General features: G+C 49.9%; 1 pseudogene and 4 gene segments (V, D, J or C); all 5 read right to left on the reverse strand.

The window, feature by feature from the left end:
- Positions 1-583: 583 nt before the first annotated feature.
- LOC122437859 lies at positions 584-1065 on the reverse strand. The segment is given in 2 exon segments: positions 584-930; positions 1017-1065. Coding segments are annotated over 2 exon segments (396 nt in total).
- A 1273-nt stretch (positions 1066-2338) lies between these two features.
- On the reverse strand, positions 2339-5485 carry LOC122437860. The segment is given in 3 exon segments: positions 2339-2589; positions 5007-5345; positions 5431-5485. Coding segments are annotated over 3 exon segments (639 nt in total).
- A 1715-nt stretch (positions 5486-7200) lies between these two features.
- LOC122438740 lies at positions 7201-14393 on the reverse strand (annotated as a pseudogene).
- Positions 14394-16069: 1676 nt separating this feature from the next.
- On the reverse strand, positions 16070-20623 carry LOC122437861. The segment is given in 5 exon segments: positions 16070-16210; positions 16557-16560; positions 17200-17219; positions 20093-20451; positions 20567-20623. Coding segments are annotated over 5 exon segments (573 nt in total).
- Positions 20624-22345: 1722 nt separating this feature from the next.
- LOC122437862 lies at positions 22346-22818 on the reverse strand. The segment is given in 2 exon segments: positions 22346-22683; positions 22770-22818. Coding segments are annotated over 2 exon segments (387 nt in total).
- Positions 22819-25561: the final 2743 nt, after the last annotated feature.

Raw genomic sequence — 25561 nt, forward strand, 5'->3', positions numbered from 1 at the left:
TCCTGAGGGACTAGCAAGGAATTTTGGATGATTAATAATTAGCTGAGGTTTCATTCTCTTTGAGGACCCCAGAGAGCCTACTCAAACACGACCACTTAGGGATCATTATAAGGTTCCCTGGGTGATGGGCAAGGACATGACCCAGATGAGGGAGGAGCAGCTAGGCTGAAGTAGAGAAGGGTGGGTACAAGGGCCAGGAAGATGGGAGAAGAAAGACCCCACATCTGGGTAAGTTGGACAAGAGCAGAGAACACACAAGGGCCAGCCTAGGGGATAACCTTCCACAGCGACAGGCATGTGGTGCCCGGGGAGAGACAAGAGGGTCTAGATGTACCTGATTTCCCAACACCCTTCCCTCCTGGAGGCCTCATGTTCAGACTGATACTAGGAGTCAGAGCTGCTAGCATGTTACGTTCACCTGGCAGCTACGGTGAAAAGACAGAGAGTGAAAGTGGACACATGATCATGAGGCCCTGTTGTCAGGTCTGTGCCAGCCAAGATCAAAACTGCACGCTATGCTGCCAGTGTGTCTGTGGGCTGCGAGGCTCCAGGTGCTAGGAGCCTGCAAAGGGCTCCTCAAGTTTCAGGCTGCAGGGCCTTTTTGCACAGAGAGGAGGTGGCCGTGCAGCGCCGTGGAGTCACTGCTGGCGCAGAAGTACACAGATGTCTGGGAGCGGTTGGCAGGCTTCAGTGTGAGAGGGAAGTTCTCTGTGCTTGGTCTGGAGACGCTGTACCCGTCGGGCACATCTCCTTCCACCGTGTAGGGAGTCGCAGCTGAGTAATGAATCAGCCTCAGCCCGAGTCCCGGGTCTTGTCGGTACCAGCACATATAGTTATGACCCAGATCCTGAGTACAATTAAGGGTGGTGCTCTGTCCTGTCCTCACGACCTGGAATCTGGGGTCCTGGGTGACACCAGCGTGGACCGCCCCTGTGGAGAAGGAGGACCGATGCTGCAGTCACAGAGGACATGCTCAGTGCTGGCACCCCCAAGGGGACCCTGCCCCCAGGACTCACCTGCCTGCAGGAGACAGAAGACCACACAGCCCAGGAGGCAGGGGCTCATGGCGGGGGCGGGGCAGGCGGAGGGCCCTCTGGTCTGAGTGTGGATGAGAGGGGAGAGGGGCTCTCCAGGGAGTCCTTCTGAGATGTCACTGTCCCTGCCAGGCCCCAGAGCCAACCTGTCACTCAGGGACCACGCCCCTTCCCCCAGAGGCTCAAATCAGAAATGAACCTGAGTAAACTGTTCACAACAGGGAGATCCATCCAGCTCAACAGATATAAGCCTGAGAGGTTGATGTAAACTTTATGTCAAACTAATTAAATTTTGTGTGTGTTCTAGTCCAGAGATAATTCTTCATTAATACATTTATTACTTGTATTTATCTGCATATTTCTGTAGTGTTAAATCTTGTGGAAATCCTTCTGGCTTCCTGTTGACTTTGTGACTGATGTGACCCAGTAGGACTTCAAGGTTCCATTTCTGCATAATTGACCACAGTCATGAGATTGTCCCTTCACCTACCATGTTTCTCCAGGAATCTGCTCCCAACCTCATTGCAGGCTCATCGACATTTGAGGAATTGTTCGGTCTATTTCTAATCAATTCACTGACAGACGGTCCACCAGCTAAATGCAGGTACAGCTCGTTCACGTTCACAGGAGCCCATGTTTCCCGTGTCGGGGAGGGAGCAAGCAGAGCCCCCTCAGGCCTGTGACCCACCTTTCCGGGTGTAGAGAAGCTGGTTGCCCACCACCCCAGATGACATATTGGCACAAAGGAATACAGACATATGAGAGACACGGCAAGAGGTGGCAGACTCCAGGGTAACTGAGTGTTTATGTCTTTATTTATTGAGAGGTTCTTTCCATGGGAATACCTCCTTGTGATGCACAGCAACATTCATTGAGTAACAGTTCATATCTTACAGCCCCACACTGTCTCTGTTACACAGAGCCCAGCACGGATATGGACTTTCCTCTGTATGGAGCCATTTCCATGAGGAAAGGAACCACAGGTGCTGAGAACAAACTTGAGCGGAAGCCTAGTTGTAAGTTATGAAGTATGAGATCTGGGCAATTCCCGTCCCCTCAGATGTACAAACAGTTAAAATTATACTTATCTTGATGATCTTAGTGAGCATTAAAGCATGTAAAGAAATGAATGTCTGGGAAAGTCTATCGCTCTACCAGAGACTGGGCTTGGCAGGCTGGCACCTGACACACGGGGCAACACTTCCAGGGCTGGGGCAGGGGTGTTTTTGTCCCAGAGGCACCTGATCACGCAGGGCTGTGTCTTGGCTGCTGGCACAGAGATCCAGGGCTGAGTCCATCAGCTCCTAGGAGATCAAGTTCAGCTCTGCGCAAAGATCACTGAACTGTATTCCTGAGAATCGATCTGATATGTTTCCTTTCTCACGGACTTCCCTGTTGTAATATTGAATGAGGAATTGGGGGCCCTGGCCCAGGGCCTGTTGGTACCAGTACACAAAGAGGTATCCAGATTCAGGGGAACATCTCAGTGTCACTTGCTGTTCTCCTGATTTGATCCGGTACTTGGGTGTCTGGGTGACTTCAGAATCCACCAGGCCTGTTGGGGGAGACAAGGAATCTGTGGGCAGAGCACAGGGGAAGCCTCCTGCTTCAATCCTCATCACCAGGCTTCTGTCGCAGGGTGACAGAACATCTCAGAAGCTCCCCGCTGTGTCCAGACTCACCTGCTCCCAGGAGGCAGAGAGTCACTCAGCAGAGGAGCCTGGAGCCCTTGGCAGCATCAGGAACCCAAGGCTGCTGCTGGCTGGGGGCGGGGCTCCTGGGGTGAGAGGTGTAAGTGCTGACCCTCCTGCTTCCCTGATTGGAGCGTTTGCCTGTGACGTCACGGCTCTGTGTCTCTGCAGGCTGCCCTTGTCCACTGGACCCCTCAGCATTACCCAGGGCTGGCTCCTCTATGCCACTCCCTGTCCTGACAGCCCCTCAGCAAGTTTGGCTGTGAGGTGAGTTTCTTCCCCTGGTCCCATGTGCCCACAACATGTCTTGTTCTCCTCTGCCTGACCCTGCCTGACACTCAGCCCCAAGACCTCACCAACCACCCCAGCCCCTTCACCTCCTCCTCACATGCTGATCCAGGATACAACTCCCTGTGAACATCCTGAGGTTCCAGGCACGTGCCCAGTTCCCTGGGCAGGGAGGAGTCTGTGATGGTTCCATATGTCTTGGAACAATTCCGGGAACTCAAACCTGCTCCCATATGCAGGCATGATATAGCCAAGGTTCCCTGAAACTGCCCTCTCCAGAGAGATTCTCAACCCCTCCCAATACACCCTACTTACCTTGGAAACACAGTGCCTCCAAGTGGCCAAAGGTCCAGGATCTCATGGATTTGCACCATCTGTTAAAAGCAAGGTTACAAAAATCCAGGACCCTGCACACACACACACACACACACACACACACACAGAGACAGACAGACACACACACAGAGACACACACATACTCATGCACAGACACACACACACACACAGACACAAACACACACACACACACTCACACACACACAGACACACACACACACAGACACACACACACACACAGAGACACACACACACACAGACACACACACACTCACACACAGACACACACACACACAAACACACACACACACAGACACACACACACACAGACACACACACACTCACACACAGACACATACACACACAGACACACACACACTCACACACACAGACACACACACACTCACACACAGACACATACACACAGACACACACACTCACACCTACACACAGACACACACACACACACACAAACAACAGACAGACACACAGACACACAGACACACACACACACAGACACACACACACACACAGACACACACACAGACACACACGCAACGCACACCTGTTCTACTGCCTTCCTAGCCTGGCTGATAGGGTTTATCTTCAAATCCACTCTTAGCCTCTGGAGGCAGAAGACTTTATGAGCCAAACTTTTTACTGAGAGAGAAATGATTGCGGCACCACTACAATGATGTAGTTATCTAAGATGGAAATATATAATCATAGAATAAATACTCTGAGCATCTCAAGTGAATCTGCCAGCAAACATGTGTTCCATAAGTACTTCTGATTAATCAGATGTATATATTTCCAGATTGTGTATTTAAATTGAGCATTATCAAATTCTAGATAAAACTTTTTATAAAGAAGTTTTAGAAACATGAACTCATCTATTTCTGCACTTATGAAATCTTGATATAGTGGGTGCGATGTATGATATATTTTGACTTTGAGAAGATTTTGATGAGGGCGCCAGGTGGTGGCAACCTGGCCTTGGTAAGATGAGTTGCTAAGGAAGTCAGGGCGGGCGGGCGGTGGGAGAACACACAAAGATCATCTGTCCCCCTGAGATGAACTCCCATGAGTTTTTGGATGATTGATGATTAACTGAAGTTGATTTCTCTTTGATGATTCCATCCAGCTTGCTCAAAGCAGAGCATGTGGAGGGGCCACTTTAAAGGCCTCCCTGTGAAATGAGAAGGGACCTGAGGCAGATGAGGGAGGAGCCTGTGGCTATGGGAGAGAGGGCCAGGGAGCTGATGCAGAGAGGTGGGGAGAGGAATGTCCTGCCTGCCTGGGAAAGGTGGGCAAGAGAAGAGAGCATGTGAGAGTCAGGCTGGGGGAGAACCTTCCAGAGAGACATTGATGAAGTGCCTGAGGTAAGACAGGAGGGCCTATTTAAATCTAATTTACCAACATCCTTCCCTCCTAGAGGTCTCAGGCTCAGGTGATGACTAGGAGTCAGAGCTGGGGAAGCATCTTCCTGGTTCACAGGGAGGATGCAGCGGAAAGACAGAGACCGATGGTGGACCCATGGCCCCGAGGCCTGGGAGTGAGGCTGGGGCAGCGTTGTCCACACACCCAGGGTCACACTGCAGGCACGGGGCCCACAAAGGCCCAAGGTTTCTGGTGCTAGGAGCCTGATCGTGGGCACCTAGTAGATTTTGCACAGAGAGGAGGTGGCCATGCAGCACCGTGGAGTAACTGCTGGCGCAGAAGTACACAGATGTCTGGTTGCGAAAGGCAGACTTCAGTGTCAGAGGGAAGTTCTCTTTGTTTGATCTGGAGACGCTGTAACCCTCGGGCACATCTCCTGGCTCGCTACTGGGCACACCAGCTGAGTAATAGATCAGCCTCAGCCCGTGTCCCGGGTCTTGTCGGTACCAGTACATATAATCATGGTTCAGATCCTGAGTACATTTCAGTGTTGTGCTCTGTCCTATCCTCACGACCTGGAATCTGGGGTCCTGAGTGACACCAGCGTGGACCGCCCCTGTGGAGAAGGAGGACCGATGCTGCAGTCACAGTGTACAAGCTCAGTGCTGGCACCCCAAGGGGACCCTGCCCCCAGGACTCACCTGCCTGCAGGAGACAGAAGACCACACAGCCCAGGAGGCAGGGGCCCATAGTGGGGGCGGGGCAGGCAGAGGGCCCTCTGGTCTGAGTGTGGATGAGAGGGGAGAGGGGCTCTCCAGGGAGTTCTTCTGAGATGTCTCTGTTCCTGCCAGGCCCCAGAGCCAACCTGTCACTCAGGGACCACGCCCCTTCCCCCAGAGACTCAAATCAGAAATGAACCTGAGAGAACTGTTCACAACAGGGAGATCCATCCAGATCAATAGGCATAAGGCTTACAAGTTGTTGTAATATTTCTCTAAGCAGTTTGCAACTTGATGTACTTTTTCTAGAGATAATTCTTCATTCATATGTATATTACTTTTACCTGCATATTTCTGTAGTGTTGAATCTGAGGAAAGTCTTTTGTGCTTCCTACTGCCCTTTATGACTCATGAATGCCAAATACACCTTCAGGTGTCTAAGTAAGTGTTAGTTGATCAGTCATGTCTGACTCTTTGCGACCCCATCGACTGTATGTAGCCCACCAGGCTCCACTCTCCATGGGATTCTCCACGCAATAATACTGCAGTGGGTTTCCATTTCCTCCTCCAGGGATCTTCCAAACTCAGGGATCAAACCCAAGTCTCTTACATCTCCACATTGGCAGGCATGATCATTACCACTAGCGCCACCTGGGAAAGTGTCTCTTTCTGCTTTCGTTAATTAACCACAGTCCTTTGGTGTCCTTCTACCTGCAATGATTCTTTTGGCATCTGGTTTCCCAACCGTAGGTCAGACTTATCCCCACTTGAGGACTCCTTTGGCTCTATTTCTTATCAATTCACCAACGACGGGTCACCTGCCAGATGCATTTACATTCCCATATTGTCCCCTGGACGCAGTGCTTGCAGTTTCTGAAGTGAGAGGGGGAACAGCAAGCAGAACCACCTCAAGCTTGGGACTCGCCTTTCTTTTTGGAGAGAAGCCAGTTGCCCAGCACCACAGATGACGTGGGCTTCTCTCAGATTGTGAGAGTGGGAAGGAACCTGCCTGCCAGTGCAGGAGACGTAAGACATGCAGTTTTGATCCCTGAGTTGGGAAGATCTCCTGAAGGAGGACATGGCTACCCACTCCACTAGTCTTGCCTGGAGAATCCCATGGACAGAGGAGCCTGACTCGCTACAGTCCGTGGGGTCACAAAGAGTCGAACACGACTGAAGTGACTGAGCCCTCACACACACGCAAGCGGATGACATGTTGGCACAAAGGAACTTGTATGTTGGAGGGATGCGGGGGATGTGGTCGCCTCCAGGTTGAATGAAAAGGGCTCTGATTTTACGTGAGACGTGCATTCCGTGGGAATGCTTCCTTGGGAAGCGGGGATTGCATTAATTGAGTAACAAATATCATAGAGCTCCTCAAAGTCTTATCTTGTTGTGCATCATTCCACACAGCAGGACCCCACACATGCTGCAGAGCTCTGCTTTCTTCAGATTCTCATGGTATTGGAAAGCAGGCACCCTAAAAATTATGTAGCTATTCCTGGTTACAGGACTGTGGACCTGCGGTGACCTCCTGATGTGCTGGTTTCCCCGGAGCATGACCACACGTCACAGGTCTGGGTGACGCATCATTCCTAGCAGAGGTCAGTTGGGGGCATGGTGAGGACCCCAAGTGATAAGGTCAGACTCGAGTAGGATTCCTTGCTCTAACAGTTAAGAAATATGAGATCTGGGCAGGTCACTTTCCCTAAGATAAATGAGCAGATAGAATGAAACGTACCTCGCAAAATCTTTGTGAGCATTGAGACATACCAGGAAAGAATGTCTGGGAAAGGCTGTCCACTCTACCAGCACCTGGGTCCCGCTGGCTGGCAGTTCACACCCTACAACCACTTCCTGAGCTGGGGCAGGAGTGTTTTTGTACCAGAGGCACCTGATCATGCAGGGCTGTGTCTTTGCTGCTGGCACAGAGATACACGGCTGAGTCTGTCAGCTCCAAGGAGCTCAGGTTCATCTGCGAGCGAGAGTCACTGAACTGTTCACCTAAGAATCGATCTGGCATGTTTCCTTTTTCATTCACTCCCGTATTGTAATACTGAACGAGGAACTGGGGACCCTGGCCCAGGGCCTGTTGGTACCAGTACACAGAGCGGTGTCCAGACTCAGGGGAACATCTCAGAGTCGCGTTCTGCTTTCTTGATTTGATCAGGTATTTGGGGGTCTGGGTGACTCCAGAATCCACCAGGCCTGTTGGGGAGGAGACAAGGAAGCTGAGGGCAGAGCACAGGGAAGCCTCCTGCTGCAGCCGTCATCACCAGGCTTCTATCTCAGGGAGGCAAAAACATCTCACATGCTTCCACACTGTGTCCAGGACTCACCTGATCCGAGGAGGCAGAGAGTCACACCGCAGAGGAGCCTGGAGCCCATGGCAGCATCAGGAATTCAGGACTGCTGCTGGCTGGGGGCGGGGCTCCTGGGGTGAGTGGTGTAAGTGCTGAACTTCCTGTGTCCCTGATTGGAGCATTTGCCTATGACGTCACTGCTCCGTGTCTCTGCAGGCTGTTTCCTGATCCACTGGACCCCTTGGCAGGACCCAGGGCTGGGTCCTCTATGCCATTCCCTGTCCTGACAACCCCTCAAAAAGGATGGGTGTGAGGTGAGCTTCATCCCCTGGTCCCATGTGTCCACAACACTCTTGTTCTGCTCTGTGACCCTGCCTGACCCTCATGACCCAGCGCTCACCAGATACCCCAAGCTCTCAGCTCCCCTTCCCACGCTGCTCCAGGAGACGGCCCCCTGGGCACATCCTGAAGCTCCAGGCATGACCCCTCCTCCTGAGCCGTGAGGAGTCTCTGCTGGCTCCACGTGTCCCAGGATCATTCAGGGAACTCAAATCTGCTCCCAGGTGCAGGCATGTAGCCAAGGTTCCCTTAAGCTTCCTTCCCCAGGGTGCCTCTCAGCCCCTCCCAGGGCACCCTGCTTACCATGGAAACACAGTGCCTCCTTGTGGCCAAAGGTCCATGGTCATATGGATTTGTAGCCTCTCTTTGAATCAAGGTTTCAAAAACCCCACGCCCGGAATACACACACACACACACACACACATATCTGTTCTACTGCCTTCCTAGCCTGGCCAATTAGGATTGATCTTCAAATGCACTCTTAGCCTCTGGAGGTAGAAGACTGTATGATCTGACCATTTTACTAAGAAGGAAATAATTGCTGCACCACTACAATGATGGTAGTTAGCTAAAGATGGAAATATACGATCATAAAATAAATGCTCAGAGGGTCTCAAATGAATCTGCCTGCAAACATGTATTTATAACTACTTCTGAATAGTCACAGGCATATATTTTCAGATTTCCTATTTAAATTAAGCACTATCAAATTCTAGATAATACGTCCTTTTTATTAAAAATTTTATAAATGTGGACTCAATTATTTCTGCACTTATCAAAGCATGATATAATGGGGTGATGCAGGATAGATTTTGACTGTGAGAGGATTTTGATGAGGGAGGTTAGTTGAGATGCTAAGGATGTTGGGAGCAGGGGTGTCGAGAACACACAAAGACAGTCTGTCCTCCTTCAGGTGGGCTCAGCTGACTTTTTGGATGATTTATAATTAACTAAAGTTTGTTTCTCTTTGATGACTCCATACATCTTGCTGAAAACAGACCACATAGAGAGGCCCCTTTAAAAGCCTCCCTGTGGCATGGGAAGGGACCCGACCCAGATGAGGGAGGAGCAGTGTGGCTGTGGTAGAGAGGGCCAGGGAGCTGATGCAGGCAGGTGGGGAGAGGAAGTCCTGCCCACCTGGGAAAGGTGGACCAGAGCCGAGACCAGGTGAGAGCCAGGCTGGGGGAAACAGAAAGACAGAAACAGCTGCCTGGGGTGAGACAAGAGTGCCTAGTGTATCTGATTTACCAACAACCTTCCCTCCTAGGTCTCAGGCTCAGGTGATGACTAGGAGTCAAAGCTGGGGAAGTGTCTCCTGGTTTACAGGGAGGATACAGCGGAAAGACTGAGACCGATGGAGGACACATGGCCCCGAGGCCCGGGAGTGAGGCTGAGGCCAACCTAGTGCACACACCCAGGGTCACGCTGCAAGCATGTGGCTAACAAAGCCCTGAGCTCCCGGTGCTGGGAGCCTGCACGGTGCCCCCTATTTTTGCACAGAGGGGAGGTGGCCGTGAAGCGCCGTGGAGTAACTGCTGGCGCAGAAGTACACAGATGTCTGGGAGTGTTTGGCGGACTCCAGCGTGAGAGGGAAGTTCTCTGTGTTTGGTCTGGAGACGCTGTACCCGTCGGGCACGTTTCCTTGCTCCTTGGTGAACTCAGCCCGAGTCCTGGGTCTTGTTGGTACCAGCATATATAGTCATGACCCAGATCCTGAGTACAATTAAGTGTCACCCTCTGTCCTGTCCTCAGGACCTGTAATCTGGGGTCCTGAGTGACACCAGCGTGGACCGCCCCTGTGGAGAAGGAGGACCGATGCTGCAGTCACAGAGGGCATGCTCAGTGCTGGCACCCCCAAGGGGACCCTGCCCCCAGGACTCACCTGCCTGCAGGAGACAGAAGACCACACCGCCCAGGAGGCAGGGGCTCATGGCGGGGGCGGGGCAGGCGGAGGGTCCTCTGGTCTGAGTGTGGATGAGAGGGGAGAGGGGCTCTCCAGGGAGTCCTTCGGAGATGTCACTCTCCCTGCCAGGCCTCAGAGCCAACCTGTCACTCAGGGGGCCACGCCCATTCCCCCAGAGGCTCAAATCAGAAATGAACCTAAGTGAACAGTTCACATATGACCAACCTAGACAGCATATTAAAAAGCAGAGACATATACTTTGCCAACAAATGTCCATCTGGTTAAAGCTATGGTTTTTCCAGTAGTCAGGTTTGGATGTGAGAGTTGGACTATAAAGAAAGCTGAGTGCCGAAGAATTGATGCTTTTGAACTGTGGTGTCAGAGAAGACTCTTGAGAGTCCCTTGGACTGCAAGGAGATACAAACAGTCCATCCTAAAGGAAGTCAGTCCTGAATATTCATTGGAAGGACTGATGCTGAAGCTGAAACTCGAATACTTTGGCCACCTGATGCGAAGAACTGACTCATTTGAAGAGACTGTGATGCTGGGCAAGATTGAAAGCAGAAGGAGAAGGGGACGACAGAGGATGAGATGGTTGGATGGCATTGCCAACATGATGGACATGGATTTGAGTAACCTCTGGGAGTTGGTGATGCACAGGAAAGCCTGGCATTCTGTAATCCATGGGGTCGCAAAGAGTCGGACACGACCTAATGACTGAACGAACCGAACAGTTCACAACAGGGAGACCCAGCCAGTTCAATGCACATAAGCCTTACAAGTTCTTGTGAACTTTCCGTAAAACTGTTCACAACTTTACGTACATTTTATTCCAGAAATAGCTGTTCATTAATACATACATTCATTTTATTTGTCTAAATATTTCTGTGGTTTTGAATCTCAGGGAAATTCCTCAGGGCTTCCTGCTGCCCTTTAGGACTCACATGTCCCCAGTAATCCCTCATGTTTCTACTTTGTTTAATTAACAAGAGTCTTGTTCATGTCCTTCCACCCACAGTGATTCTGGATATGGTTCCCCAACCTTAGGGCAGGCTCATCAACACCTGAGGAATCCTTGGGCTCTATCACTTATTAATTCACGACTGACAGGGTGCCTGTCAAAGGCAGGCTCACGCCGTCATGCTCACCTGAGCACGTCTTCTGGTGTCTGAGGGGTGGGGGGGCAGCGGGCCGAACCACCTCAGGCCTGTGGCCCACCTTGCTTTGAGGAGAGAAGCTGGCTGCCCAGCACCACGGATGACATGTTGGCACAAAGGAGTCCAGACGTGGAGGGATGTCGGGAGAGATGGCTGACAGCAGGGCAAAGGAAAATGCTCCGATTCTACGTGAGACATCCATTGCATGGGATACTTCCTTGTGAAAATGGCAGCCAATCAGTGACTGACATTCTAGACCCTAGACTCTATCACACCGCACAGACCTCACGTTTAGAAGGACCCTGTGCTAGCTGCCATGCTCTGCTGTAGTGATTTTCAAATTCTCAATGATTTCTGAACCTGATTATCATGCACCTGGTCATGACTGGCTGACCATGGTTACCTCCTGGTGTGCTGGTTTCCATGGAACCTGATCACAAGTCTGGGCTCTGGAGGAGTAACTCTTCCTAGGGCCTCAGAGACAAAAACACAGAAACTAAAGTCATAAGCCGTGAATGAGCCCGATGTTGTAGCTACAAAAACAAGCCTTGAATTGGGACTGACAAGTCCATGGGATCCTCACCTGTGCTCAGAATGTCTCTGGTCCCAGAGACAGTGGGACCCACAACAGAGGAGATTGGTGCCCAGGCCAGGCTGCTACAGAAAGGGAGACTTTTCAATTCAACTCCTGTGACTTGTAGCTGGGGTCAAATCAAAGGCAAGCTTCTCCTGACATGAAGTGATCTCTCACCGTAGTTGCTGCTTCTGGTTGCCTACTCAGTCCCAGCACCCAGTGTGTGCACAGGAAGACTTGTGTGTGTTTCACATGGGACCTCAAAGGAATTTCCTAGGAGATGAGGTTTTCCTGTCAAAATAGCATCATAAAATCATTTCAGAGAATGTGTGCATGAGAAAAGAAATTTAGTAAAGTGCATAAATAATTGTTTTTAAAAAACAAATAAAAGCTTGTACCGGCAGGGAAGATCTTTGGATAGTCATTTTCCAAATCATCCATCTCCAGATAGGATAGTCCTTGAAATGGATATGGTGCTCACATGCTTTCAAGAAAGTCTTTAACCATTATCCTTACCAGGAGTAATGTTTTAAATATTTAGCTCTGGGCTAAAGAGGACTTTAAAACAGAATGACAGCAAAAGAAATCATACTGTTCATTGTCATGGAGACAGGCCTGGGAAGGGGGCCTGAGAGAATTTCTGGTGATGAAGTATTCTCAGTCTTTATAGGTGAATGTTCCATGGGCACATACAGATGAAAGGATCAAAACCATGCTTCAGTTCACTGTACAGTGTATAATGTTATTGTATATTCAGTGGGTCCCTTGAACCTCACTTTTTTAAACTTCCTGGGTCCAGTTTTGTGTGGAATTTTTAACAGATGCTACCTACAGACCTTGTTGTTCGTCTGGTAAAGAATCTCCCTGCAATGGGAGAGACCTGGGTTGGATCCCTGGGTGGGGAAGATCTGCTGGAGGAGGAAATGGCTACTCACTCCAGTATTCTGGCCTGGAGAATTTCATGGACTGTATGGAGGTCACAAAGAGTCAGACACAACTGAGTAACTTTCACTTTCACTTTTGACAGTACTACACAATTGTGTCTGGTTGAATCTGCTGTTCTGGAATCATAAATAGAGAGGGTTGATTGAATTTAAACAAACTTTTACATCATGGTTAGGGCTGGGTCAGGGCCCCCAAAATTCACATTATTCAAATGTTTACTATAATTCATATGCCAGGCGTTGATGTAAAAACGCCTGAGGGTAAGTTACATGCTCTGTTTATCTCATGTATTGAACCAAAAAACACAATTACTTTCTTTCCTTTGACATCTGAAGACCTCAAGTATAGGGTTTGAAGTCAAAATGTGTCCATATCTACTTTAGTACCTAGGAAGCACTAGAGGAGGCTGTCAGAGATTACCAAAGGGAGTCAAGAAATCCAGAGTCCTGTTACGTGCCAGGGACTTCATGCGACTAAATTTTGTGCAACCCTGGAAGATGGTGTCCTGAATAATACAATATGTCAACTTGACTCTGCAATGGATATTTAGCTTTATTTTTCTGGGTGCTCCTAAAAGGGGTATTTTTGGAAAAGGTAACATGTGAATAGGTGTATTTTAATAATAGATTAGATTAGCATTTTAATTTATAAAGCAGATGACCCTCCATAACATAGGTGGGCTTCTGATCCTCCCCCAAGTAAGACATCATTGTCAGCTGATGCCCTTCACACTGGGCCACTAGTTCTTCTGCTTTTGAACTTAAACACCAGTTCCCCCTCAGTCTCTAAAAGCACCAGACCAGCTTGCAGCTTTTGGACTTACCAGCCTTAACAAATATATGAGCCAATTTCTTCAAAACATGTATGTGTGTATGTATTTAGTGTATGTGTATATTATTTATTCTTGTGGGGGACAGTTTCGGGGGCCAAAGATCACAAGAGATGAGGACAGACTTGAATCAAGTACCTTGCTCTGAAACGAATGAAATATGAGACGTGGGCAAGTCATTTCCACTCAGATGTATAAACAGAGAAAATAATACTTACCTAGGATGATCTTTGGGAGCATTAAAACACAGCAGAAGAAGAATTTCTGGGAGAGACCATCGGATCTATCTAGGCCTGGAAGGCAGGCAGTCACGCTCACCACACTTCCTGAGCTGGGGCAGGAGTGTTTTTGTCCCAGAGGCACCTGATCATGCAGGGCTGTGTCTTGGCTGCTGGCACAGAGATACAGGGCGGAGTCCGTCAGCTCCAAGGAGCCCAAGTTCAGCTCAGAGCGAGAGCCACTCAACTGTTTTACTGAGAATCGATCCGATATGTTTCCTTTTAGATACTCTTTCCCATCATAATACTGAATGAGGAACTGGGGGCCCTGGCCCAGAGCCTGTTGGTAAAGTACACAGAGCGGTGTCCAGATTCAGGGGAACATCTCAGAGTCGACTGCTGCTTTCTTGATTTGATCAGGTACTTGGGGGTCTGGGTGACTCCAGATTCCACCAGGCCTGTTGGGGAGGAGACAAGGAAGCTGAGGGCAGAGCACACGGAAGCCTCCTGCTGCAGCCCTCATTGCCAGGTTTCTATCTCTGGGAGGCAAAGGCATCTCAGAAGCTCCCACACTGTGTCCAGACTCACCTGATCCGAGGAGGCAGAGAGTCACCCAGCAGAGGAGCCTGGAGCCCATGGCTGCATCAGGAACCCAAGACTGCTGCTGGCTGGGGGCGGGGCTCCTGGGCTGAGTGGTGTAAAGTGCTGACCCTCCCACTTCCCTGATTGGACCATTGCCTATGACGTCACTGTTCTGTGTCCCTGCAGGCTGTTTCCTGATCCACTGCACCCCTGGCCAGGTCTCATGGTGGGCTCCTCTATGCCCTTCCCCGTCCTGCACAGCCCCTCAGATAAGGGTGGGTGTGAGGTGAGCACTGTCCCCATATGTCCATAACATGGCTTTCTCTTCTCTTCCTGTCCCTGCCTGACACTCCTCACCCAGCCCTCACCAGCCACACTAATCCATCACCCACCATTTCCCAGGCTGCTCCAGGAGACGACCCCCTGGGCACATCCTGAGGATCCAGGCACGTCCCCACTCCCTTGGGCAGTGAGGAGTCTGGGCTGGGTCCATGTGTCTGGACCACTCAGGGAACTCAAACCTGTTTTCTGATGCAGGCATGTAGCCAAGTTTCCCCTAAGCTACTCTCCCCAGGGTGACTGTCAACCCCTCCCAGGGCACCCAGCTTACCATGGACCCACAGTGCCTCCTAGGGGCCAGTGATCCACAGTCTCACAGATCTGTGCCTTCCATCTAAAACAAGAATAGAAATCCCCCACACTCCACACTTTCAACCCCTACACACACACACACACAAACACACACAAACACACACACACACACACAAACACACACATCCTTCATCTGCTCCCTTACCCGCCTGGCTGAACTAGGGTTGATTTTCAAGTCTAGTCTTGGGCTGTGGAGGTAAAACACTGTATGATCAGACATTTCTGCTAAGAAGGAAATAATTGCTACATTACTACAATGACAGTAGTTAGCTAAAGTGGAGTAATACAGGCAATAGAAATAAGCCCTCTCATGATCTCAAATGAAGCCAGCCTTGACACCTGGATTCAAGACCTTCTTCTGATTAATCAGATACATATATTTCCAGATTTCATAATTAAATTAAGCATTACCAAATTCTAACCAGTGCATTTTATTAAGAGGTTTTACGGGTATGAACCTATTTATTTCCTATAAACTGGTAAAATCTTGATATAGTAAGATACCATGGAGGAAATATTTTGACTTTGAGAAGATTTCTCTGAGGGAAATGATGGAAACCTAGTCCAGGTTAATTGAGATGCAAAGAAAGAGGGGCAGGTAGGAGAACACACACACCCAGCCTGTCTCTCATCCTGCGAATGGACTTCTGAGGGATTTTGAACGGTTTCTAATTAACTGAGGGTGTTTTCTCTTTGATGACCGCAAGAGCTTTCTCAAACACAACGGCTTAGGCATGGTTACAACGTTCCCTGTGTCATGGGAAGGGCCATGATCCAGATGAGGGGAGGGCAGTGTGTCTGGAGCAGAGAGGGCAGGGGAGCTGAGGCCAAGTCAGTAAAGGGGGAAGACCCGCCCCTCTGGTGGGCAAGAGCAGGGAGCACTTGAGAGCTAGGAGGGGGGAGAAACTTCCAGAGAGATAGCAATGAGGTGCTGGGGAGAGACAAGTGGGCTAGATGTATCTGACTTACCAATATCCTTCCCTCCCGGGGGTCTTAAGCTGATGAGTAACAGTCAGAACTAGTCAGAACTGGATGCTTTCTGAAAGAGAGACGGATGGTGGACATTTGTCTCCAAGTCCCTGGGGTCAGATCCAGGCCTGTTCAGATCGCACATCCAGGGTCACAGTGCCGGCCAGTGGTCCCCAGGGCATGAGGCTCCCGGTGCTCGGAGCCTGCGCGTGGGCCCCCTGTCTTTTTGTACGGAGAACAGGTGGCCGTGCAGTGGCGTGGAGTAACTGCTGGCACAGAAGTACACAGATGTCTGGGAGTGGTTGGCAGCATCCAGCGTGAGAGCGAAGTTCTCTCTGTTTGGTCTGAATGCTGTACCCATTGGGCACGTCTCCTTGCTCCGTGGAGGGAGGCATAGCTGACTAATGGATCAGCCTCAGCCCGTGTCCTGGGGCTTGTCGGTACCAGTACATACAGTTATGACCCAGATCCTGAGTACAATTAAGTGTCACGCTCTGTCCTGTCCTCACGACCTGGAAACTGGGGTCCTGAGTGACACCCGCGTGGACCGCCCCTGTGGAGGGAGGACCGATGCTGCAGTCACAGCGGACATGCTCAGTGCTGGCACCCCCAAGGGGACCCTGCCCCCCAGGACTCACCTGCCTGCAGGAGACAGAAGACCACACAGCCCAGGAGGCAGGGGCTCATGGAGGGGGGGGGGGGCGGAGGGTCCTCTGTTCTGAGTGTGAATGAGAGGGAAAAGGGGCTCTCCAGGGAATCCTTCTGAGACTTCACTGTCCCTGCCAGGCCCCAGAGCCTAGCTGTCACTCAGGAACCACGCCCCTTTCACCAGAGGCTCAATTCAGAAATGAACCTGAGTGAACTGCTCACAGCAGGGAAACCCATCCAGCTCAATGCACATAAGCCTTACAAGTACTTCTAAACTTTCTATAAAACTGTTCACCACTTTCGGTACATTTTATTCCAGAAATAGCTGTTCAATAATACATACATTCATTTTATTTGTCTACATATTTCTGTGGTTTTGAATCTCAGGGAAAATCCTCAGGGCTTCCTGCTGCCCTTTAGGACTCACATATCCCCAGTAATCCCTCATGTTTCTACTTTGTTAAATTGACAGCAGTCCTGTTCATGTCCTTCCACCCACAATGATTCTGGACCTGTTTCCCCAACCTTAGGGCAGGCTCATCAACACCTGAGGAATCCTTGGGCTCTATTGCTTATTAATTCACCGACTGACAGGGGGCCTGTCAAACGCAGGCTCAGTGCCGTCATGCTCACCTGAGCACGTCTTCTGGTGTCTGAGGGGTGGGGGGGCAGCAGGCCGAACCACCTCAGGCCTGTGGCCCACCTTGCTTGGAGGAGAGAAGCTGGCTGCCCAGCACCACGGATGACATGTTGGCACAAAGGAGTCCAGACGTGGAGGGATGTCGGGAGAGATGGCTGACCCGGGGCAAAGGAAAAAGCTCCGATTCTACGTGAGACATCCATTGCATGGGAGTACTTCCTTGTGAAGCGTGGCAGCCATTCAGTAACTGATGTCCTAGACCCTAGACTCTATCACGGTGCTCAGACCTCACATTTAGAAGGACCCTGTGCTAGCTGTCATGCTCTGCTGCAGTGATTTTCAAATTCTCAATAATTTCTGAACCTGAATATCAATCAGCTGGTCATGAGTGGGTGACCGTGGTGACCTCCTGATGTGCTGGTCTGACTTCTGGGGTCTGGGGGACTAACTATTCCTGGGGCCTCAGAGACAAAAACACAGAAACTAAAGTCAGAAGCAACAAATGAGCCCAATGTTGTAGCCACAAAAACAAGCCTTGAATTGGGGCCTGGCAAGGCCATGGGATCCACACCTGTGCTCAGAGTGTCTCTGGTCCAAGAGACAGTGGGGCCCACAACACAGGAGACTAGTGCCCAGGCCAGGCTGCTGCAGAAAGGGGTACTTTTCAACTCAACTCCTGTGACTTGTAGCTGGGGTCAAATCAAAGGCAAGCTTCTCCTGACATGAAATGATCTCTCACCAAAGGTGCTGCTTTTGGTTGCCTGCTCAGTCCCAGCACCCAGTGTGTGACCAGGAAGCCTTGTTGTGTGTGTTTCACATGGGACCTTAAAGGAATTTCCTAGATGAGGACTTCCTGTCAAAAGAGCACCATAAAATCATTTCAGGCAATGTGTGCATGAGAAAAGAAATTTATGAAAGTGCATAAGTAATTTAAAAACAAACAAACAAAAAAAAGCTTGTACCGGCAGGGAAGATCTTTGGATGGTCATTTTCCAAACCATCCATCTCCAGATAGGATAGTCCCTGACATGGATATGGTGCTCACATGCTTTCAAGAAAGTCTTTAACCATAATCCTTTCCAGGAGTAATGTTTTAAATATTTAGCTCTGGGCTAAAGAGGACTTTAAAACAGAATGACAGCAAAAGAAATCATACTGTTCACTGTCAGGGAAAGAGACAGGCCTGGGAATGGGGCCTGAGAGAATTTCTGGTGATGAAATGTTCTCAGTCTTTATAGGCGAATGTTCCATGGACACATATATATGGATGGATCAAAACCATTCCTTGGTTCACTGCACAGTGTGTAATGTTATTGTATATAGACTGGGTCCCTTGAACCTCACTTTTTTGAACTTCCTGTGTCCAGTTTTGTGTGGAATTTTTAATATATGCTAATTATAGACCTTGTTGTTCATCTGGTAAAGAATCTCGCTGCAATGGGAGAGACCTGGGTTGGATCCCTGGGTGGGGAAGATCTGCTAGAGGAGGGAAAGGCTGCCCAGTCCAGTATTCTGGCCTGGAGAATTTCAAGGACTGTATGGGGGTCACAAAGAGTCAGACACAACTGAGTAACTTTCACTGTCACTTTTCACAGTACTACACAATTGTGTCTGGTTGAATCTGCTGTTCTGGAATCATAAATACAGCGGGTTGACTGAATTTTAAACAAACTTTTACAGCAGGGTTAGGGCTGGGTCAGGGTCCCCAAACTTCACATTATTCAAATGTTTACTATAATTCATATGCCAATATTTGATGTAAAAACACCTGAGGGTACATTACATGCTCTGTTTCTCTCATGTATTGAACCAACAAACACAATTACTTTCTTTCCTGTGACATCTGTAGACCTGAAGTATAGGGCTTGAAGTCACAACGTGTCCATATCTACTTTAGTACCTAGAAAGCACTAGAGGAGGCTGTCAGAGATTAGCAAAGGGAGTCAAGAAATCCAGAGTCCTGTTACCTGCCAGGGACTTCATGCGACTAAATTCCTGTGCAAGCCTGGAAGACGGTGTCCTGACTAATACAATATGTCAACTTGACTCTGCCATGGCTATTTAGCTTTATTTTTCTGGGTGCTCCAAAGAGGGTTATTTTTTGGCTCAGACGATAAAGCATCTGCCCGCAATGTGGGAGACCCAGGTTCGATCTCTGGGTCAGGAAGATCCTCTGGAGAAGGAAATGGCAACCCACTCCAGTACTCTTGCCTAAACAGTTCCATGGGTGGAGGAGCCTGGTGGGCTACAGTCCATGGGTTGCAAAGAGTTGGACACGACTCAGCGACTTCACTTTCAACATGTGAATAGGTATATTTTAATAATAGATTAGATTAACATTTTAATTCATAAAGTAGATGACCCTCCATAACGTAGGTGGTCTTCATGAAACCAGGTGAAGAGATGAACAGACGAAATCACTATTCTTCCCCCAAGTAAGAGATAATTATCAGTCGAAGGCCATCACACTGGGCCATTAGTTCTGCTTTTCAACTTATACATCAGTTCCCCCTCAGTGTCTAGTAGCACAAGACCAGCCTGCAGCTTTTGGACTTACCAGTCTTAACAAATATGTGAGCCAGTTGCTTTAAAACATGTACGTGTGTATGTGTGTGTGTGTGTTTATGTGTACTATTTATTTTATGTGGGAGAGAGTTTTATGGGGGCAAAGACCACAAGTAATGAGGACAGGCTTGAATCAAATTCCTTGCTCTGAAAGTAATGACACAGAAGATGTGGACAAGTCAGTTCCACTCAGATGTGTAAACAGAGAAAATAATACTTACCTAGGATGATCTGTGGGACCATTAAAACACAGCAGAGGAAGAATATCTGGGAGAGTCTATCGGATCTATCTAGGCCTGGAAGGCAGGCAGTCACCCTCACCACACTTCCTGAGCTGGGGTAGGAGACTTTTTGTGCCAGAGCCACCTGATCATGCAGGGCTGTGTCTGGGCTGCTGGCACAGAGATACACGGCCGAGTCCGTCAGCTCCAAGGAGCTCAAGTTCAGCTCAGAGCGAGAGTCACTGAACTGTTTTGCTGAGAATCGATCCGGGAGCTGTGCTTCTCCCCTCACTTCCTGCCTGTAATACTGAACGAGGAACCGGGGGTCCTGGCCCAGGGCCTGTTGGTACCAGTACACAGAGAGGTGTCCAGAGACAGGGGAGCATCCCAGTGTCACTTGCTGTCCTCTTGCTTTAATCAGGTATCTTGGGGTTTGTGTGACTCCAGCATCCACAAGGCCTGAGGGGGAAGAAGACTGGGGCTGACAAAAACCGCAGGAGAGAAGCCGATGGTGCCTTGGTTTCAGGCAAAGTCAGCCTAGGAACACAGATTCTCTCCTGTGCCAAGGACCCACCTGCTGCCAGGAGACAAAGAGCCACACAGCAGACGGGGCTGCAGCCCATGGCAGGAGGGGCAGAGCTGTCCTGCGTCTCCTTGCTCAGAGCTCTGCTTCTCTGAGAGCCGGGGTTCTGGGCCTCCTTCCTCTGATTGGAGGTGAGGCAGGGACGTCACTGCTCTGATGTCATTGCCTCTACAGGTTCCAGGAATCTGACCTCTCATTCCAGGTCAGCTGATCCAGGAACCCTGCTCTCTCCTGCAGTCTCTTAGATGACGTGTGAGCTGGACTGCTGCTCTGGGCGAGGCTGGGTTGATGCCCGACGCCCTTCCCCGTGGCTCCTTTGCTTCTCTCTTCAGGCCGGTGTTTCCCTTTTCTGTTTCTTTCCTACCAAATCCCAGCTCCATACCCTCCACTTTTTCTGCAACCTCAGAGGCTCCTTCAGCATTGCATAGTTGAAGTTCATGGCTCCCAGCTGGGACAGCAAGCTTACAAATTAGCACCTATGCTAGTCAGGCTTCTAGAGATAAAAACCCCAAATGAAGCTTTCTCTTAACCCTCCTGGTCCCAGACACTAGCACTGTCCCCTTGCTCTGCCCCAGAAACTTCCGGAGTTTGGCAGTTCCACAGCGTCCCCATGTGGTATGGGTGGAAAGGAGGATTGCCTGCCCAGATTTAATAGTCATGGGATGTTTTCATATTAGAAAATATTTCACTGCTTGCCGATCACACTGTGTTTTTGCTTGTTTTGTTTTTCTAAAGAGCACACACGCATTTAGAAACACAAACTCACAAACCAGCCTGCCTTAGCAGATTTATGATTTTGTATTTCAAGAGAAAAGAAAGGTGTTCATGCAGGAAATATTTAATACTTTGACTTTTACAAGATTGTGATGAGGGAATTGCTACAAACTTGGGTTAGTTTTGTTGGTGGTGCTGGTGTTCAATTGCTAACTCCAGTCCAATTCTTTGACACCCCTTGCATCACAGCACACCAAGGTCCCCTGTTCTTCACTGTCTCCCAGAGTTTGCTCAGATTCATGTCTGTTGAGTCAGTGATGCTATTTAACCACCTCTTTCTCTGCCACCCCCTTCTCCTTTTGCTTTCAGTCTTTCCCAACATCAGGGTCTAGGCTATTTAGATGCTAAAGACAGGCAGTGGTGGAGAATACACACACAGTGTGCCTCTCCCTCTCCTGAGGGACTACAAAGGAATTATGGATGATTAATAATTAACTGAGGTTGCATTCTCTTTGAGGTCCCCAGGGAGTCTACTCAAATATGAAAACTTAGGGATCATTACAAGGTTCCCTGGATGACGGGCAACGACATGTCCCAAATGAGGGAGGAGCAGCTAGGCTGAAGTAGAGAACGGTGGGAACGAGGGCCAGGAAGGTGGGAGAGGAAAGACCCCACATCTGGGGAAGTGGGACAAGAGCAGAGTCCTCACAAGGGCCAGCCTGGGGGAGAACCTTCCACAGCCACAGGCATGTGGTGCCCGGGGAGAGACAAGAGGGTCTAGATGTACCTGATTTCCCAACACCCTTCCCTCCTGGAGGCCTCCTGTTCAGACTGATATTAGGAGTCATAGCTGGCTAGCATCTTTAGGCTCTCGTGGCAGCTACGGTGAAAAGACAGAGAGTGAAACTGGACACATGTCCTTGAGGTCCTGTTGTCAGATCTGTGCCAGCCAAGATCAACAAGTACTGGCTATGTTGCCAGTGTGTCAGTTGGCTCCGAGGCTCGGGTGCTAGGAGTCTGCAAGGGGCTCCCCAGGTCCAGGCTGCAGGGCCCTCATCACCCTTTTTGCACAGAGAAGAGGTGGTGGTGCAGCGCCGTGGAGTCACTGCTGGCACAGAAGTACACAGATGTCTGGGAGCGGTTGGCAGACTTCAGCGTGAGAGGGAAGTTCTCTGTTTTTGGTCTGGAGACGCTGTACCCGTCGGGCACATCTCCTTGCTCTGTGGAGGGAGCCACAGCTGAGTAATGGATCAGCCTCAGCCCGTGTCCCGGGTCTTGTCGGTACCAGTACATAGAGTTATGACCCAGATCCTGAGTGCATTTCATTGTTGTCCTCTGTCCTGTCCTCACGACCTGGAATCTGGGGTCCTGCGTGACACCAGCGTGGACCGCCCCTGTGGAGAAGGAGGACCGATGCTGCAGTCACAGTGGACATGCTCAGTGCTGGCACCCCCAAGGGGACCCTGCCCCCAGGACTCACCTGCCTGCAGGAGACAGAAGACCACACAGCCCAGGAGGCAGGGGCTCATGGTGGGAGCGGGGCGGAGGAGGGCCCTCTGGTCTGAGTGTGGATGAGAGGGGAGAGGGGCTCTCCAGGGAGTCCTTCTGAGATGTCCCTGTCCCTGCCGGGTCCCAGAGCGACCTGTCACTCAGGGGGCCACGCCCCTTCCCCCAGAGGCTCAAATCAGAAATGAACCTGAGTGAACTGTTCACAACAGGGAGATCCATCCAGCTCAACAGATATAAGCCTGAGAGGTTGATGTAAACTTTATGTCAAACTAATTAAATTTTGTGTGTGTTCTAGTCCAGAGATAATTCTTCATTAATACATTGTTTACTTTTATCTATCTGCATATTTCTGTAGTGTTAAATCTTGTGGAAATCCTTTTGGCTTCCTGTTGACCCTATGACTGATGTGACCCAGTAGGAGTTCAAGGTTCCATTTCTGCATAATTGACCACAGTCCTGAGAGTGTCCCTTCACCTACCATGTTTCTCCAGGAATCTGCTCCCAACTTCATTGCACGCTCATCAACATTTGAGGAATTGTTTGGTCTATCTAATCAATTCACTGACAGACGGTCCACCAGCTAAATGCAGGTACAGCTCATTCATGTTCACAGGAGCCCGAGTGTCCCGTGTCAGGGGAGGGAGCAAGCAGAGCCCCCTCAGGCCTGTGACCCACCTTTCTGGGTGTAGAGAAGCTGGTTGCCCACCACCCCAGATGACATATTGGCACAAAGGAATACAGACGTAGGAGGGACACGGCAAAGGGTGGCAGACTCCAGGGTAACTGAGTGTTTATGTCTTTATTTATTGAGAGATCCTTTCCATGGGAATACCTCCTTGTGATGCACAGCTGCATTCATTGAGTAACAGTTCATATCTTACAGACCGATACCGTCTCTGTTACACAGAGCCCAGCACGGATATAGAATTTGCTCTGTATGGAGCCATTTCCATGAGGAAAGGAACCACAGGTGCTGAGAACAAACTTGAGCGGAAGCCTAGTTGTAAGTTATGAAGTATGAGATCTGGGCAATTCCCGTCCCCTCAGATGTACAAACAGTTAAAATTATACTTATCTTGATGATCTTAGTGAGCATTAAAGCATGTAAAGAAATGAATGTCTGGGAAAGTCTATCGCTCTGCCAGAGACTGGGCTTGGCAGGCTGGCAGCTGACACACGGGGCAACACTTCCTGAGCTGGGGCAGGGGTGTTTTTGTCCCAGAGACACCTGATCACGCAGGGCTGTGTCTTGGCTGCTGGCACAGAGATACAGGGCTGAGTCTGTCAGCTCCAAAGAGCTCATGTTCAGCTCTGAGGAAAGATCACTGAACTGTTTTCCTGAGAATCGATCTGATATGTTTCCTTTCTCACTAACTTCCCTGTTGTAATATTGAATGAGGAATTGGGGGCCCTGGCCCAGGGCCTGTTGGTACCAGTACACAGAGCGGTGTCCAGATTCAGGGGAACATCTCAGCGTCACTTGCTGTTTTCCTGATTTGATCCGGTACTTGGGTGTCTGGGTGACTTCAGAATCTACCAGGCCTGTAGGGGGAGACAAGGAATCTGTGGGCAGAGCACAGGGGAAGCCTCCTGCTTCAATCCTCATCACCCGGCTTCTGTCGCAGGGTGAAAAAACATCTCAGAAGCTACCCCATGTGTCCAGACTCACCTGCTCCCAGGAGGCAGAGAGTCACTCAGCAGAGGACCCTGGAGCCCTTGGCAGCATCAGGAACCCAAGGCTGCTGCTGGCTGGGGGCGGGGCTCCTGGGGTGAGAGGTGTAAGTGCTGACCCTCCTGCTTCCCTGATTGGAGCGTTTGCCTATGACGTCACTGCTCTGTGTCTCTGCAGGCTGCCCTTGTCCACTGGACCCCTCAGCATTACCCAGGGCTGGCTCCTCTATGCCACTCCCTGTCCTGACAGCCCCTCAGCAAGTTTGGGTGTGAGGTGAGTTTCATCCCCTGGTCCCATGTGCCCACAATATGTCTTGTTCTGCTCTGTCTGACCCTGCCTGACACTCAGCCCCAAGACCTCACCAGCCACCCCAACCCCTTCACCTCCTCCTCACATGCTGATCCAGGATACAACCCCCTGTGAACATCCTGAAGTTCCAGGCACGTGCCCAGTTCCCTGGGCAGGGAGGAGTCTGTGCTGGTTCCATATGTCTTGGAACAATTCAGGGAACTCAAACCTGTTCCCAGATGCAAGCATAATATAGCCAAGGTTCCCTTAAACTGCCCTCTCCAGAGAGATTCTCAACCCCTCCCAATACACCCTACTTAGCTTGGAAACACAGTGCCTCCAAGTGGCCAAAGGTCCAGGGTCTCATGGATTTGCACCATCTGTTTAAAGCAAGGGTACAAAAATCCAGGACTTTGCACAAACACACACATACACACACTCACACACACACACAGAGACACACACACATACACACACAGACACACACAAACACACACACGGACACATACACACAGACACACACAAACACACACACAGACACACAGAGACACACACACACAGACACAGACACACAGACACACACACAGACACACACACACACGCGCGCTCACACACACAAACACACATCTGTTCTACTGCCTTCCTAGCCTGGCTGATAGGGTGTATCTTCAAATCCACTCTTAGCCTCTGAAGGCAGAAGACTTTATGATCCAAACTTTTCACTAAGAGAGAAATGATTGTAGTATCACTATAATGATATAGTTATCTAAGATGGAAATATATAATCATAGAATAAATACTCT

This window comes from Cervus canadensis, chromosome 3, assembly GCF_019320065.1.
Source record: "Cervus canadensis isolate Bull #8, Minnesota chromosome 3, ASM1932006v1, whole genome shotgun sequence".
Classification (NCBI taxonomy): Eukaryota; Metazoa; Chordata; class Mammalia; order Artiodactyla; family Cervidae; genus Cervus; species Cervus canadensis.